The 17,242-nt window shown below is 33.8% G+C and overlaps 1 protein-coding gene across 1 annotated transcript in view; it reads left to right on the top strand.

Annotated features, from left to right (window-relative positions):
* The window catches only part of LOC104996790 (vacuolar protein sorting-associated protein 13A-like), a 207,917-nt gene that overhangs the window by 149,187 nt on the left and 41,488 nt on the right, over positions 1-17,242 (top strand). Inside the window, exons 41-53 of the mRNA XM_010851154.1 lie at positions 3,364-3,517; positions 4,055-4,201; positions 4,390-4,471; positions 6,096-6,165; positions 7,051-7,156; positions 9,543-9,656; positions 10,965-11,110; positions 12,474-12,555; positions 14,114-14,227; positions 15,327-15,402; positions 15,490-15,653; positions 15,960-16,005; positions 16,108-16,231. Of these exons, the coding sequence (XP_010849456.1) occupies positions 3,364-3,517; positions 4,055-4,201; positions 4,390-4,471; positions 6,096-6,165; positions 7,051-7,156; positions 9,543-9,656; positions 10,965-11,110; positions 12,474-12,555; positions 14,114-14,227; positions 15,327-15,402; positions 15,490-15,653; positions 15,960-16,005; positions 16,108-16,231 (1,425 nt within the window). The remainder of the gene's footprint in view (positions 1-3,363; positions 3,518-4,054; positions 4,202-4,389; positions 4,472-6,095; positions 6,166-7,050; positions 7,157-9,542; positions 9,657-10,964; positions 11,111-12,473; positions 12,556-14,113; positions 14,228-15,326; positions 15,403-15,489; positions 15,654-15,959; positions 16,006-16,107; positions 16,232-17,242) is intronic.

Genomic DNA, 17,242 nt, shown 5'->3' on the forward strand with positions numbered 1-17,242 from the left:
ATCACCAGTAAAACTCTCTTCTTTCCTTTATGCACTTAATGTTTCTGTTCGTAACTACTTGAAATTAGTATTTTTATAGTACTGCCTAATTTGAGACTGTTGCTAGATTCCAGTTTGCATAACAAGGATAATGTTTTAATCTCTTGAATTAAACTCTCAGACATATAAATTAAAGGTTTATGATATAGATTTGAATTCGTTTTTCTATGTAAATTTGTCTAGAAATGTCCCTAACTTCTTGAATGGTAACTATGCCATTTAAAAAGGCATATTAAAGGAAATTCCAGTCTAGTGGTTAGTATTCAGCGCTTCCATTGGAGGGGCACAGATTCGATCCCTAGTCAGAGAACTAAGAACCTGTGTGCCAAACAGTGCAGCCAAATCAATAAATAAGCATGTTAAAACTATTTTCTTAGAAATTTTTATTGTTCTCAAAAAATATTTTATTACTGAAATAGAAAGTTCAAATAGACAACAGATTTTAAGCCTGTGAAACCTAACGTGCTGTCTCCTATGCTAAATGATGTGAATGCAAAGGGAATTAGTACATGGTTTCTATCTTTCTGTTTATTAAGAAAACATAAATTTTAGAAGAAAGAGAACAAGAAATTTTAGAATTAATAAAATTAAATAATTTACATACTTAAACAGAATGAGTGAAGTGATTTTAGAATGTGGATAGATTTTTTTTTGAGGTGTGGAAACTGGAAGCTGTTCAGGAGCCTCTTTTCCCACCTTTGTGTGTGTTTGCTATGTGGCATGGCATGCAGGATCTTAATTACCTGACCAAAGATCAAACCTGCATCCCCTGCAGTGAAAGCATGGAGTCTTAACTACTGGACCACCAGGGAAGTCCCTAGAATGTGGATAGATTTTTAAATTTGTCTTTAAGTCTTTCAGTGGTTTTTTAGTAAATAAGATTTGTTCCATTCACTCTCTCTCCTCTATTACTATTTCACACTTTGCATGCATGTGTCCTGTCAGACTCCTTGAGACCCCATGGACTGTAGCTTGCCAGGTTCCTCTATCCATGGAATTTTCCAGGCAAGAATACTGCAGTGGGTTGCCATTTCCTCCCCAGGGATCTTCCCAACCCAGGGATTGAACCCACATCTTAAAGTCTCCAGCATTGGCAAGCAGATTCTTTATCACTGAGCCAGACTCTTTGTGATCCCATGGACTATACAGTTCATGGAATTCTCCAGGCCAGAATAATGGAGTTGGTAGCCTTTCCCTTCTTCAGGGGATCTTCCCAACCTAGGGTTCTAACCCAGGTCTCCTGCATTGCAGGGGATTCTTTACCAGCTGAGCCACAAGGGAAGCCCATTTCACATTTTGGCTCTTTTTAAATCCCATTCTCTCTCAGCTCAGTGCCTTGAGTCTTGTTTCACCAAGTAAACTGATGTAGTCAAAAAGGAACTTCCAAAGACCTCCTCCCAACATCTCAGCTTCCTATGTACCAGTATTTTTTACCTATATATTGCAGCAACATACTTCCCACTTATCATAGATATATTGTATGTGCTCCTATTGAAACATATTTTTCTTCTTTTGCACTATATCTCATTCACTCTTGCCTCTTGAGACACTGACCGAGCAATCCTCTTCTTTCTCTGTCCTACTTCAATAATTTTTGGCTCCCTACTGAATTGTCCAAATAAGTTTAATATCTTTCAACTAAAAAAATTCTCTTGAACCTACTTTCCCTGCTACCTACTGTACATTTCTTTGCTATACTTTATAGCTGAACTCACTAGAAGTGTTATCTATTTAAAAAAATATTTTCACTCTCTCTAGTTCTTTTTTTTACCCATTTTTTCTTAACAGTTCTGAACAGGCTTTTAAAGCTGGTCTTGATAAGAGCACCAGAGACCTATGTTTTGCCAGGTGCATTGTACAATTACCAGTCTTCATGTTGCTTAAGTTTATAACATTCTAACATTCTACACAGATCCCTCCTTGACCCAGTTTCTTTGACTTTACTTCCAGGATAGCTCACCACCTTGGTTTTTCTTTCTGTTCCAGCATTCTTAGTCACACTTCTTGGTGCCTTGTCATTTTCTCAACTGCTTAATATTGGGTATCTTGAGGCTCTCAGACCTGAGTCCGCTTCTCTTCTCTGTTTCAGTTTTATGATTTCAAATACCATATATATGCAGAAAACTTCTTGAAGTGTATCTTCGGCTAGATTTTTGTTCTGAGTTCTGGACAGACTTGTCTGTCCAGCTGCTTACATAAAATCTCTACTTAGATATCTAAGAGACTTCTTAAGCTTTATAGTAGGTAAAACCAAACTCCTTCCTCATTCTATCAAAACCTTCTTTCCCACTGGAGGTAATGACATCTGCATTCTTCTAGTTGCTCATGTCAAAATCTGGGGAATCATCTTTGATTTCTTTATCTTACCCCCTAATTTATTTGCCCTTACCCCCTCTAATCTATCTGAAAATATTGTTTTGGATCTTGCTTCAGAACACACATAGAATCTGACCACTTTGTAATGCTTCAGTCTTACCACCCTAGGCAGAACCATCACCATTTTTCTCCTAGCTTACTGTATTACATTCCTAACAAGTTTTCCTGTCCTAGTCTTCATCCTTTATTTTTTTTCCCTTGCTTCCCATCCCATCACACAGTTTATTCTTAAACCTTAAGTCAGATCATATTGCTGATTATCTTCTCATAATCATTCAATGGGTTCTCATCTCAGAATAAAACTCAGTCTTTACCATATCCTCAAGGCTTTACATTGTTTTGCCTCTCATTATCTATCTTACTTCATCTTCTACTCTTAGTGTATTCCAAGCATGCCAAGCCCCCTTGCTTGTCCTGTGCTATAGCATGCTCTGCTTTGTAGTCTTTGCTCTAGCTTGTCTCTCTACCTGAAATGTCCGCTGGATAACTACCCCATCTTCTTTCAGGCTGTTGAAATCTCACCTTCTTAATGACACTTCCAATGACCATTCTGTTTTGATACTGCAACCCCCACCACTTTGCATATCCCAGTACTCTAGATCCTCCTTAACCTATCTGCTTTTTCTTCTTTCAAAAGCCATGTTTACCTCCTAATATATTGAAATATGCTAATTTACTGTTTAGTGTCAGTCTGTCTCTCCTCAGGTAAAAGAAGGTTCCAAAATGGCAGAAACTTTCCCTAATAATATTGCTGCCACCTAGAATAGTGCCTGAATAAGAGTTTAATAAGTATTGGTTGAATGAATTCATGTTTTTAAACTTAAAATGTGCTTGCTTACAACTAGAGATATGCAAAAATTCACTGACGGTTTTGTAATTCATGTAATAAACCAGTTAAAACGAAACTGTTTATAAATTAGTACCATGATTTTTGCTTTCATATATAAGTTCTGATGTGGTTTGGGAGACAAAGCCCAGGAAGAAGGCAAGATGGAAGCCAATGAGTGTAAAGCACACTGAGAAGTTAGAGAAGGAATTTAAGGAATATGTTGAATCTTCACCATCAGAAGATAAGGTTATTGAGTTGGACACCAACATTCTGGTAATATTTTTAAGTACTGATATGAAGTTTTAATTTCTATCTGTTGTAATTAGATGAACCATGAGTTCGTTTTTAAGGAAAGACAAGTTTGCTTACAAAACAATGAATCTTATACGTACTTTATATAGAATATTTTAAAGGAATAGTTCTCTGTCTTAAGATTCAGACTTTTTTAAGTGCTGATGATCTAAGTTGTTTTGCTTTATTTTTAAAGTTATTTTTCTTATATTGCTTTATTTTTTGATGAATTTTAGTGAAGTAAAAGTTAAAGAAATAAAGTAAAAAAAATTATATAAAAAGTGATAAAATCAAGTTACCAGGGGTATATGAATATTTTGTGAATATTATATGAATATTTGTGAGTTGCATGTGTATGGGATATAAAGATCTCAATCCAAATCTTATCAAATATTTAGCCTACTATTTAAATTAATATTATCATAAAAGTTTTTTGGTACAGATTTCTAACTTTAGTCAATTAATAAAGAGAAATTCTGTGGGTTTTTTTTTGTTGGGGGCGGTGGGCATATTTTTCAGGTTCGCTTCACACCTGGTGCTTCTAACATGAAAATTCTGCAGCCACATGTAATAGCTATAAGAAGAAATTATCTTCCAGCATTAAAAGTAGAATATAGCACATCTGCACATCAGTCATCGTTTAGAATTCAAATTTATAGAATACAGGTAAGTTTGAAAAGATATTCAAATCATATTCTAAAGAAATATGGAAATACAATAAATGTATTCCCACAGTCTGTTTTGTCTGTAGTTTGTTGGACTAGAGTGTTTGATGCCTTCTACTTCTTAAATTTTGTTATTCTAGTCAGATTCTATAATTAACATATTAATATACTGACCTTTTTGTTTCTTAGATCCAAAACCAAATACATGGTGCTATATTTCCATTCGTGTTTTATCCCATTAAACCGCCCAAGTCCGTCACCTTGGATTCAGGTTTGTTTCTATTTTTAGATTGCCATAAAAATGGTTGTATTAGCTATTTGATTTATTTTACTATAAAAGTATGAAGTGAAACCCTTCTCAAGTTTAGTTTCTATAGGATCATTGGAAAATTCAATGGCTTGAAAAAAGACCAGGAAGTACTCAACTAACTTCAATAAAACTGAGTGAATACTGAAGAAAAGATTGATTAGAAATGTATATATAATTTTTAGAGACATTAATTTCTTTAAAAGATTACAAGTTTGTAAATTCCTAATTTAAAAGCCACTAGAACCTTTAAATAAAGCAATAAGACCGTGAAGTCTATTTTCACAAAGTTGTCCTGATGATTCTAATGTATACTTCTGGTTTAAAATCACTGATTTAAAGGTTCAGTTAAAATCTCAAAAATATACAAGCAACTCCTACAGCTCAACTCCAGAAAAATAAATGACCCAATCAAAAAATGGGCCAAAGAACTAAATAGACATTTCTCCAAAGAAGACATACAGATGGCTAACAAACACATGAAAAGATGCTCAACATCACTCATTATCAGAGAAATGCAAATCAAAACCACTATGAGGTACCATTTCACGCCAGTCAGAATGGCTGTGATCCAAAAGTCTACAAGCAATAAATGCTGGAGAGGGTGTGGAGAAAAGGGAACTCTCTTACACTGTTGGTGGGAATGCAAACTAGTACAGCCACTATGGAGAACAGTGTGGAGATTCCTTAAAAAACTGGAAATAGAACTGCCTTATGATCCAGCAATCCCACTGCTGGGCATACACACTGAGGAAACCAGAAGGGAAAGAGACACGTGTACCCCAATGTTCATCGCAGCACTGTTTATAATAGCCAGGACATGGAAGCAACCTAGATGCCCATCAGCAGACGAATGGATAAGAAAGCTGTGGTACATATACACAATGGAGTATTAATCAGCCATTAAAAAGAATACATTTGAATCAGTTCTAATGAGATGGATGAAACTGGAACCTATTATACAGAGTGAAGTAAGCCAGAAAGAAAAACACCAATACAGTATACTAACGCATATATATGGAATTTCGAAACATCGTAACAATAACCCTGTGTACGAGACAGCAAAAGAGACACTGATGTATAGATCAGTCTTATGGACTCTGTGGGAGAGGGAGAGGGTGGGGAGATTTGGGAGAATGGCATTGAAACATGTATAATATCATGTATGAAACGAGTCGCCAGTCCAGGTTCGATGCATGATACTGGATGCTTGGGGCTGGTGCACTGGGATGACCCAGAGGGAGGGTATGGGGAGGGAGGAGGGAGGAGGGTTCAGGATGGGGAACACAGGTATACCTGTGGCGGATTCATTTCGATATTTGGCAAAACTAATACAATATTGTAAAGTTTAAAAATAAAAAAAAAAGGTTCAGTTAACCTAAAAGTGAATACAGATAATTAAAAAAAAACAATCCTGCAGTCTGAAATTAAGACTGTGGTAGATCTTACAAATATCAGTAATTTTAATTCATACTTATGATTTAATACATAATTTAAGTGTCCATTGTGGTGTGTATTAAATTACAAGAAAATGCTTATCTTTTGTTTAAAGCATCATTAGATTAATCATATTTGTTAACCTTTACAGCACCAAAACCCTTTACTGATGTCAGTATTGTCATGAGATCTGCAGGACATTCGCAGATATCACGTATTAAGTAAGTGTCTTAATATGTTTATTTTGTGTACATTTAAAGCACAGTGTTTTGTTTAAATATGTGAGCTAATTGTACTCTTAAATAAATTTTAGATGAGTCAAAGATTTAAGAGTAAAATGTTAAATTAGAAAGGTCATAGAAAAAATCAATTATTTCATAATCTTGAGAAGTCAGAAGGCTTCAAATGAATTATACATAGATATTAATAATAGTCATTTCTGAATTATGTGTATTTTATTACTTTCTTTTTTATTTGTTTTCTCTGTTGTCTATCATTACTGCATACTGTTTTATAAACAAGAAAGAAAATAGTATATTCAAATTCAGTCACCACCCATTTCAAAAAACAGAACAGTGACAGAAGCATCCATCTACGTATCACTCCCATATTTCTTGTTTCCTCCACCCTATCACCAAGATAAATACTGTTTTTATTCCCTTTTAAAAATACTGGTTTATTATTTATGTGTAGCTAAACATTATGCTTCTTACTTTGCCAAAAGTTGTGCTAATTAAATTTTTTTCGAACTGTAAATATATGCCTTGGGCTTGCTTTTTCTATTCAAATTTTTACTAAAATTAATTTATTTTGTTGTATATAGCTAGAGTTTATTATCACTTGTATGTCATATTTCCTTGTGTTACTTTGTGCCAGTTTACTTATCAATTTTCTCTTTGTAGGCATTTTCACATTTTGAGTTTGTTTCTATTATGAACAGTGTTGGCATTATGTTTTTAATTCATTCACCTAGAAAGTCTTAAGTGTCAATGTTTTAATATATGTCTTATATTTTTTCTTTTATAATTTTGTTAATTCAGTTAATCGATAATTTTTAAATGTTTTACCTTGTTTTACCTTAAAATGTTTTACCTTGCTATTTATAGGTATTTCAAAGTGTTGATCCAAGAAATGGATCTCAGGTTAGATCTTGGATTTGTCTATGCTGTATCAGAACTTATGACACCAGCTGAAGTCACTGAAAAAACAGAGGTGAGACTTAAAATAGTAGCATTGATTTAGGGAAAGAGGGGGACTTTAGAAAACAATGATAACATTATACATTCTTAAATGTATTAACATGTTTTTAAAAGTTAAAAAAATTTTATTCTGCTACCATGGTTCTACGTTGGTGGAAATCACATACTCAAATGATAGAAGCTGGAAGCAAGACAGCTAACCTTCTGAAGATAAGGTAACAAATAAGAGGAAAAGTTTTAAACCAGTAAAAGAGGAAGAGGATAATCAGTCATGTTTACATCACTTATTTCTTCCTATTTTATTTTCCTGTGTTACTTTTGTGTTGATTGATAATTTAGAAATTTGGATATGATCAGGATATTTGATGAGAAAAGAGATAAGGAAAATAAATATAATATGTTCTTTGTAACTGATAGATGATAAAATTACAATTGTTAGGTGGATAAGAGATGTTTTATTTTTCAGCTGTTCTTTTAGAAAGAATTTTGAAGATAAAACAAACTACAGTTTACCTTTGAACAATGTGGGGGTGATGGGCACCAACCCTGTTCTCAGTTGAAAATCTGTGTATAATGTATATTTGGCCCTGTGCACACCTAGTTCCTCCATATCCAAGGGTCTGCATCCAGGGAGTCACACAACTGAGGATTGTATAGTACCGTAGTATTTAGCATGGGGTGGGGGGAAGGGAACATGTATAAGTAGATCCTTGTACTTCAAATCTCTGTTGTTCAAGGGTCAGTTGTACACAGATAAAGACAAGGAAATTACACCTTTTTTCCTTTTAATAACAGTTCATCGAGCTATAGTTCACATACTATACATTTTACCCAATTAAATTGTTAGTTTGGTAGTTTTTAGTATATTCAGAATTATGCAACCATCACCACTGATTCTAGAACATTTTCTTCACCCCTGAAAGAAAACTGCCTGAGCCTTATGCAAACACTAATGTACTTTCTATGGATTTTCTTATTACAGATATTTAGTATAAATGGAATCATACACTATATAGTGTTCTTTGATGTATTTCCTTTGATTTAGCATAATGCTTTTGAGGTTCATCCATGTTGTAGCATGTATCAGATTCCTTTTTATGGCCAAGTAATATTCGGCTGTATAGATACACCACATTTTGTTTATCCATTCATCAGTTAGTAGACATTAGGGTTGTTTGTACAGTTTGGCTATTATGAATAATGGTGCTGTGAGTATTTTTGTACAAGTTTTTATGTGGACATATGTTTTCAGTTCTCTTGGGTATTTACCTAGGAGTGAAATTGCTGGGAAGTTGGTAGCTCTGTTTAATAATTTCAAGACTTCTAGACAGTTGTCCATAGTTACTGCATCATTTTATACTCTTCAGCAGAATATATGAAGATTCTGATTTCATCAGATCTCACTAATACTTGTAATTGTCTGTCCTTTTAATTCAAGCTGTCCTAGTAGGTGTGAAGTAGTATATATCACTGTGGTTTTGATTTGCATTTATCTAATGAGTAATTATGTTGGATACTTTTGATTTGGTAATTTGTTAATTGACTGCTTGCATATCTGCTATGGAGAAATGTCTGCTCAAATTTTTTGCCTGTTATTTAATGGGTTTGTTTTTTAATTGAATTGTAAAAGTTCTTTATGTATTTTGAATGCAAGCCCCATCCATGTCTGATATATGATTTGCAAATATCTTCTCTAATTCTTTATGTTGTGTTTCACTTTCTATTTGTCTTTTGAAGCACAGAAGCTTTTGATGTTACTGAAGTCCAAAATATTTTTTCTTTTGTTGCTCATGTATTTGGTGTCATTTCTAAGACTCCTTTGCCAAATCCAAAGTTAAAAGATTTAGCCCTGTGTTCTAAGCATTTTAAACTTTAAGTTCTTAAAATTAGGTGTTTCATTCATATTGAGTTAATTTCTGTATATGGTATAATTAAGAGTCTGATGTCAGTAAATTATGAAATTGAGAAGTATGAATATTGGTATTTAGTTCTTTTTCAAGATTGTTTTGGCTATTTTGGATCCCTTTGCAGTTCCATATGAATTGTAGAATCAGCTTGCCTTCTTCAGAGAAGTCATGTAGGGTTCTGATAGTTATTACATTGGATGTACAGATCAACTTGGAAGAGGTGCCATCTTAACAGTATTAAGTCTTCCAACCCTTGAACATGGGATGTTTTCCATTTATGTAGATCTTCATTTTCTTTCAAGAGAGTTTTTATCATTTGAGTATACGTTTTATACTTCTTTTTGCTAAATTTGAGTATTTTATTCTTTTTATAGTATTGTGAACAAAATTGTTATCATAATCTCATTTTTGTTTTTTCCATTGCAAATGTATTGGCTTAATACTTACACAGATATATTCCTTAAGTTTTTAATATTTTATGTCCCTTTATAGGTTGAGCTTTTTCATAAAGACATAGAAGCTTTCCAAGAAGAATATAAAATAGTCTCATTAGTAGATTCATCACAAGTCAGCCTCTATGAATACTTTCATATATCTCCTATCAAGGTAGGGGGAAAATAAAAGTCATTTTTATTATCCTTGGTAATCTAGTTAATAGCAAATTGATTTGATCAGTTTGGGGAATATAGCATTTCAGTTCTGTTCTTTGATAGTATATAAATTCTGCAACTTCACCATTCAAATATAAGTTAGAAAGGAATGATACTTTTAATTTTTATTTATTTTTATACTCTTTTATATGTGAAAGCCACCTATAGTATTTGTTTATATGTTTACATTTGACCTAACATTATGTTCATTTCTATCTATTAAAGTGTTGACTGATAATTTTCAAACTTTTATATATGATATTAAAGTTTCAAATAATTTTATAAAATAACCTTGATTTAAAAACTGAAGATTGAACGGAACTAAAAGTAAGTTCTTAACATAAAATTTCTATGAGTTGCATAATATCTAAAGAAAATTGCTGTATAACTGTGTACACCATGCTGATCTTCTCTGTAGCTGAAAGACTAAAGAATCTGCCTGCAATGCAGGAAACCAAGGTTTGATCCCTGGGCCAGAAGATCCTCTGGAGAAGGGAATGGTAATCCACTCCAGTATTCTTGCCTGGAGAAATCCCATGGAAAGAGGAGCCTGGTGGGCTACAGTCCATGGGATCACATTGTCAAACACAACTGAGTGACTTCTATATATATGTATACACACACACACACACACACACACATATGCATATAATATAAAAATGTTTTTAACTGGCTTCACCATGCTTCCCTGGTGGCTCAGATGGTAAAGCGTCTGCCTGCAATACGGGAGACCCAGGTTCGATCCATGGTTTGGGAAGATCCCCTGGAGAAGGAAATGGCAACCCACTCCAGTACTCTTGCCTGGAAAATTCCATGGACAGAAGAGCCTGGTAGGCTACAGCCCATGGGGTCACAAAGAGTTGGACATGACTGAGCTACTTCACTTTCTTTCACCATGATAACTTAATTCTAATAGTTGAAACATTCAACTTGGAGAAATTTTGGAGATATTTGAGTTATTTTCCACAACTTCAACTTCTAGATTGTTACTGTTACTAAAAATTTATAAAGATTAATATTTTCCTAGGTTTACCAAAAGAATTGGATTGAGCTAAATAACATACATTACATTGTTGGATTTAAAATTTTTAAAGGTGCTGTTTAGATTTTAAATTCCTTTAACATTCCACTTATTAATTATATCAAAATTAATATCTAGGTTATTTGAAATCTTATGTATGGTATAGTAAATTTAGAATGAGATTGAATTTTAAGAGTTATTATGAAGAAAGTGATTTAAATATTTATCTCTTTATTTCTTTAGTTGCATTTAAGTGTTTCACTGAGTTCAGGTGGTGAAGAACCGAAAGATTCAGAACAGCATGAAGGACTGATGGCAATTCGTTCTTTACATCTTTTGCTGAAGAGTATTGGTGCCACTCTCACAGATGTACAAGATGTAGTTTTTAAGTATGTTTATAATTCAAATCTATAAATTGACAAAAAGCCCATTTTTATATTTACTTTAAAATTTTGTAAGTAAAAAAGTATGTAAATTCCAGATCAAAGGCTAAATATAATTTAATATATTGCCTTAACTATTAAATAGCAGAGTAATTATTAAAAAATTTCCTTAATACAGAGGGACAGAGACTTCCCTGGTGGTCCAGTGGTTAAAACTCCAAGCTCCTACTGTAGGGGGAGAGGGTTTGAATCCTGGTCCAGAGATTCCATACACCATATGGCATGGTTGAAAAAAGAAAAAAAGAGGCTGTGCAAGTTTATGTGTTACGCAATGCCTTTTTTACTTAGGCAAGGATCCCTAAGAAGATGTATATACTCAAAGATGTGATGTGTAGTGCTTTTAAAGATGCTACTTTAAGGCCTATGGTATCAAGACTCTTTAAAGCATATGTAACTAGGAGAAAATGAATACTATGATAGCAGAAATGAAGGAATCTGTTTAAATGGTACAGTTAAGAATTTATACTTTAATGTGTCATAATGTAAGCTATTGAAGTATCTGACCAGAGACTCAGAGTCTGAGTGGAGTCTATAGATGAGAATGACCTTTGCAGATAGCACCTAGAACTGTTATTAAGAATAGTAGTAAGAATCAAGAAAAAAACTAAAGAAAAAAAAAAAAAGAATAGTAGTAAGAATCAGTGAGTCCAAAGTGGTAACTGTAAATCTAGATAAAAGGAAATAGTCAAAGTAAAAAACATAGATTTGCAGACATGAAAAATTGGATGAGATTTCTAATCTTGCTGCTGTCCTGTCCTTAGCATGAAAGAAAGGAAGTGTCAGTCACTCAATTATGTCCGACTCTTTGTGACCCCATGGACTATAGCCTTAGCATAAAACTTCCCAACTAGTGGATCCAGGTATATGCTGTGAACAGGTTATAAATAAAATGATGGTGAGGGCTTCCATGTGGCTCAGTGATAAAGAATCCCTCTGCCTAGGGAGGAGATGTGGGTTTGATCTCTGGGTTGGGAAGATCCTCTGGAGGAGGAAATGGCAACCTGCTAGTATTCTTGATAGAAAAATCCCACAAATAGAGGAGTCTGGTGGGCCATAGTCCATGGAGTTGCAAAGAGCTGGACGTGACAGAGGACACACATACAAACTTAGGGTGATTCTTCAGCTGTCAGCTAATCAGGGAAAACCTGCAACAATTGAATCCTGGCCATTCTTGAGCAATTTCTATTTGTCTCAGTGAATCAAGCATTTTCTGTGTAGGTCACAGTAGGACAGAATTGAGAAGTGCAGTTCATGTTCATGAGTGAGACCCATATGCATTTTTATGTTTTTTGTTGTGTTTTCTTTTTAGGCTAGCATTTTTTGAACTCAATTATCAGTTCCATACAACAGCTGAACTACAGTCTGAAGTAATAAGACACTATTCAAAGCAGGTTTGTCTGAGATTATTTTACAGAGGGACAGACTGATATAAAATAGTGAAACCACATATGTAATATATAATTTAGATTTGGCAAGTAAATGAATAGCCATTTTCAAAAAATTTTAGAACTTGGTTTTTCTCCTCAGGGTTGTGGAAAGAAATTAAGCCCTACTACCATTTCAGATTTTACCTTTACTTTTAGTCTTTGACAGAAATCTTCCTGGATCAGTGTGAACTAGATATAAATCTTTAAATGGTAATTAACTGACTAACTCACTTCACTTACTTAAAAAAAAAATAGGTCAAGGGGAACTATTTATCAGTAAGTAACTGAACACAGGATATTTTTAATGTAATTAAGTTGTTTAGTCAAGCTAGATATTTATTGGATTTTTCTCCATCTCTAAGGAGTCCTATATTTTATGGTATAACTTACAGAGCATTAGGATAACTGTTGTATGGTGGACAGATCACTGAGCATGACTTAAGAAATCTGGGTTTACATTATGGAGAACAGTGTGGAGATTCCTTAAAAAACTGGAAATAGAACTGCCATATGTCTCAGCAATCCCACTGCTGGGAATACACACCAAGAGAACCAGAACTGAGCCCCAGTGTTCATCGCAGCACTGTTTACAATAGGTAGGATATGGAAGCAACTTAGATGTCCATTGGCAGATGAATGGATAAGAAAGTTGTGGTACATATACACAATGGAATATTACTCAGCTATAAAAAGGAACGCATTTGAGTCAGTTCTAATGAGGTGGATGAAACTGGCACCTATTATACAGAGTGAAGTAAGTCAGAAAGAAAAACACCAATACAGTATATTAATGCGTATATATGGAATTTAGAAAGATAGTAAGCATGACCCTTATGCAAGGCAGCAAAAGAGACACAGATGCAAAGAACAGACTTTTGGACTCTGTGGGAGAAGGCAAGGGTGGGATGATTTGAGAGAATAGCATTGAAACATGTGTATTGCCATATGTGAAATAGATGACCAGTCCAAGTTTGATGCATGAAACAGGGCAGTCAAAGCCAGTGCACTGGGACAACCCAGGGGGATGGGATGAGGAGGGAGGGGGGTTTGGGACAGGGGGACAGATGTACACCTGTGGCTGATTCATGTCAATGTGTGGCAAAAACCACTACAGTACTGTAAATTAATTAGCCTCCAATTAAAATAAATATTTTTTTTAAAAAAAAGAAAGAAATCTGGGTTTGGATCTCAGTTTTACTGTCTATATGACTCAGCATCATTTGACCTGTGTGCTTCTGTAGTTTATAAAATGGTGGCAGTAATAACAACTGTCGCACATAGTTGTAAAAGTATTTTGAATATTCCAAAACTCTATGTAAACAGGTCATATTATTTCTCATATTCTAATACCAAATTGCTTTTTTAAACTAAGACTAGTGATGAATAAGGTGATATGGGATAGTTTGAAATCGCTGGTGAGAATGTTAGCCTGAAAAAAAAACTAGATATGTGTACTAAATGTAAGGAAAAACATATTAACTCTGATTATCTGATTTGACTAATGTTTATATTTCATTTTTAGGCCATTAAACAGATGTACGTACTCATTCTTGGACTTGATGTTTTGGGAAATCCCTTTGGCTTGATAAGAGAATTTTCTGAAGGTGTAGAAGCATTTTTTTATGAACCTTACCAGGTAATATAGTTAATCTTGTACAATACATGACACTAATCCTTTTGAATAAATAATTCATTCCATTAGCAGATAGAAGTTGCTATATATAAAACAGATGATCAACAAGTTCCTAATGTATATATCACAGGGAAGTATATTCAATATCCTGTAAAAAACCATAATGGGAAGAGTATGAAGAAGTATATACACACACACACAAATATGTATAACTGAATCACTTTAGTGTATACTGGTAACCAACACAACATTGTAAATGAACTATACTTCAATTAAAAATAGTGAGAATAATGCACCCCAATCGTTAACTTGAGTTGTAGGTGTAAATAGATTTTTGAAAACAACAAAAGGACATTATTTTGAAGCAATGGTAAGAGGTTTTGCAAAATCTTGGAGGAAATGTTTACCTTTTCCTTCAAAACTTAAGACTTTACTAAGAAATACCAAATTTTAAGTGATCTGTTGGAATATTAAAAGTGGATAAAGTTTACACTATAGTAGAATCAAGATTCCCATGGACATGCAGTCTTGCTTTGCACAGTGGTATGGGACAGTAAAAATAACCACGTAAGCTGACAGTGTGCGAAGCAATCTTGATACTCAGTGGCAGAAATTATGATTGGTCTATGTCCCTTAAAAATTCCTGTCAAAACATTCAAAACTCTCCCACTTTGACTTTTAAACATAGAGGATAATGAAAAATAAAATACATTTGATATTTATTTTGTACACTGTAACCTAAAACATTAGAAATACTAAGAATTAAAGTGTTTTTATTTCTTTTTCTGAAAATTTTTCAAGAGTAGTTTGTGGTTACCTTCTCATATATAGCTTATAATCCATGTAAGCATCTTTTGTACACTTTGGTGAATAGTCATATTTCTTTCTAAGTTTGGATCAACTTCCAGCACTTTATCCTTTGTACTTCAAAAGTCATGAAATATCTGAGAATTCTGTTAATGTGAAGTTTTCTTCTGATGTCACTTCTCTAGGACATCTTTATTCTTTTTGTCACTACTGCCTTCCTTGTATATTTTTTTTTAAATTTACCTTTAAAAGTAACAGTAACTTTATTTACTGTTGTTATATTTTGACCCTTTAGGGAGCCATCCAGGGTCCTGAAGAGTTTGTGGAAGGAATGGCACTAGGACTGAAAGCACTAGTTGGTGGAGCTGTTGGTAAGAAACAGAATGCCCACCAAGGATCATTATGCTAGAAAGTAAGGATATGTTTGGTTTTTACTAAAGGTGTTATACTTTTGCCAGGTGGACTAGCTGGTGCTGCCTCCAAAATCACCAGTGCTATGGCTAAAGGGGTGGCAGCTATGACTATGGATGAAGACTACCAACAGAAGAGAAGAGAAGCCATGAATAAGCAACCAGCTGGTCTTAGGGAAGGCATCACTCGTGGAGGAAAAGGCCTAGTTTCTGTAAGAAATTTCCCATAGTTGTGAACATTTGAGGAATATCTTTTAAAGCCACATTCTATGAGAAAGGAAATAGAAAACTTGCATTCACTCAAATATTATTTGGATGTTAGAGGAGCAGTGGGTTGTCATATATAAAAAAATGTCAGTAGCCTTCAAAATACTCTGTTTAAATAGAATATGTAGGAAATACATTAATTCTTGTGGCATCTAGAAAGCAGAATTCTGCATTTCTTTTGTAAGCCAGACTTGGTTCTTCAAAATATCACATCAAATTATTGTAAATTTTCATTTGTGCTTTTCCTCTAGGGTTTTGTAAGTGGCATAACAGGAATTGTTACAAAACCAATCAAAGGTGAGTATAATAATTCTTTTGGGTGATATATATATTTCATGAATTAATTCCATTTTCATTCTTAATCCAGTTGTCAAAACCTCTTGTCTTTTTTCTTTCCAGGAGCTCAGAAAGAAGGAGCAACTGGTTTCTTTAAAGGTGTTGGGAAAGGTTTAGTTGGAGCAGTGACAAGGCCAACTGGAGGCATCATAGACATGGCTAGCAGTACATTTCAGGGAATAAAAAGGTAAATTCTCCTGATGTAAAATGCTTCAACCAAGAGAAATGAGATAAATCTGTTTGACTCAAGGCACTTAACTATGAACCCAATAATAACAGTAAGTTGGATCTGATCTTCCTAATTGCTTTTGATACTTTTTTGCATTGCATCATTTCAGCTTCAGTTCTGCTTTATTCATCATTCATTCCCAGCAGCCTTGGGAGGAAAGGTTTGGCAAATTCAGCTTTTTACTTACTTTGATTGAAATACTTTACAATAATGTAATTCTATACATTAGTTATAAAATTAGCAAATGTAATACTCTAATTCCTTTTCTGAGAAATAAAATGACTTTTTATATTCCTCATGCAAACTCAGCTTGTGTTCATACCTTTTTTATGATTTAATTTGCTGTGAACTATTAGATCTTTTCTGTTTCTCTTCACTTGTGCAAATAATTTTAAAACATGTTCTTTTTTCCTCCAAATTAAATTTATTATAAGACTAAAATTTAGTAGTTACATTATTGCTGCCTCTATTCTACAAGTTTGTAATATAAAACAATTTATTAAATTCATGCTAATGAATTTAACTTAAAACCTAACTTACATAGTTAGTGGGTGAATATCTCCCTGATCTTTTTTCTTTTGTATTATCTTTCACGTTCTGTTCTATAGGAATAATCATTGTCATTAAGTGAGCTGCTCCTTTTAAGTCAATATTTCATACTATTACCATGATTCAGTATTTACTGTTTTAGTTTAAAGTTAAGATTAGAAAAAAGCCTCAGTTTCTTCTGCCTATAACTTTGGTTTCACAAATATAATTATTGAATCATAGTCATCAGATGAGATTCATGACATTGTACAGGAGACAGGGATCAAGACCATCCCCATGGAAAAGAAATGCAAAAAAGCAAAATGGCTGTCTGGGGAGGACTTACAAATAGCTGTGAAAAGAAGAGAAGCGAAAGGCAAAGGAGAAAAGGAAAGATATAAACATCTGAATTCAGAGTTCCAAAGAATAGCAAGAAGAGAT

Source organism: Bison bison, unplaced genomic scaffold (assembly GCF_000754665.1).
Source record: "Bison bison bison isolate TAMUID 2011002044 unplaced genomic scaffold, Bison_UMD1.0 scf7180017864298, whole genome shotgun sequence".
Taxonomy (NCBI): Eukaryota; Metazoa; Chordata; class Mammalia; order Artiodactyla; family Bovidae; genus Bison; species Bison bison.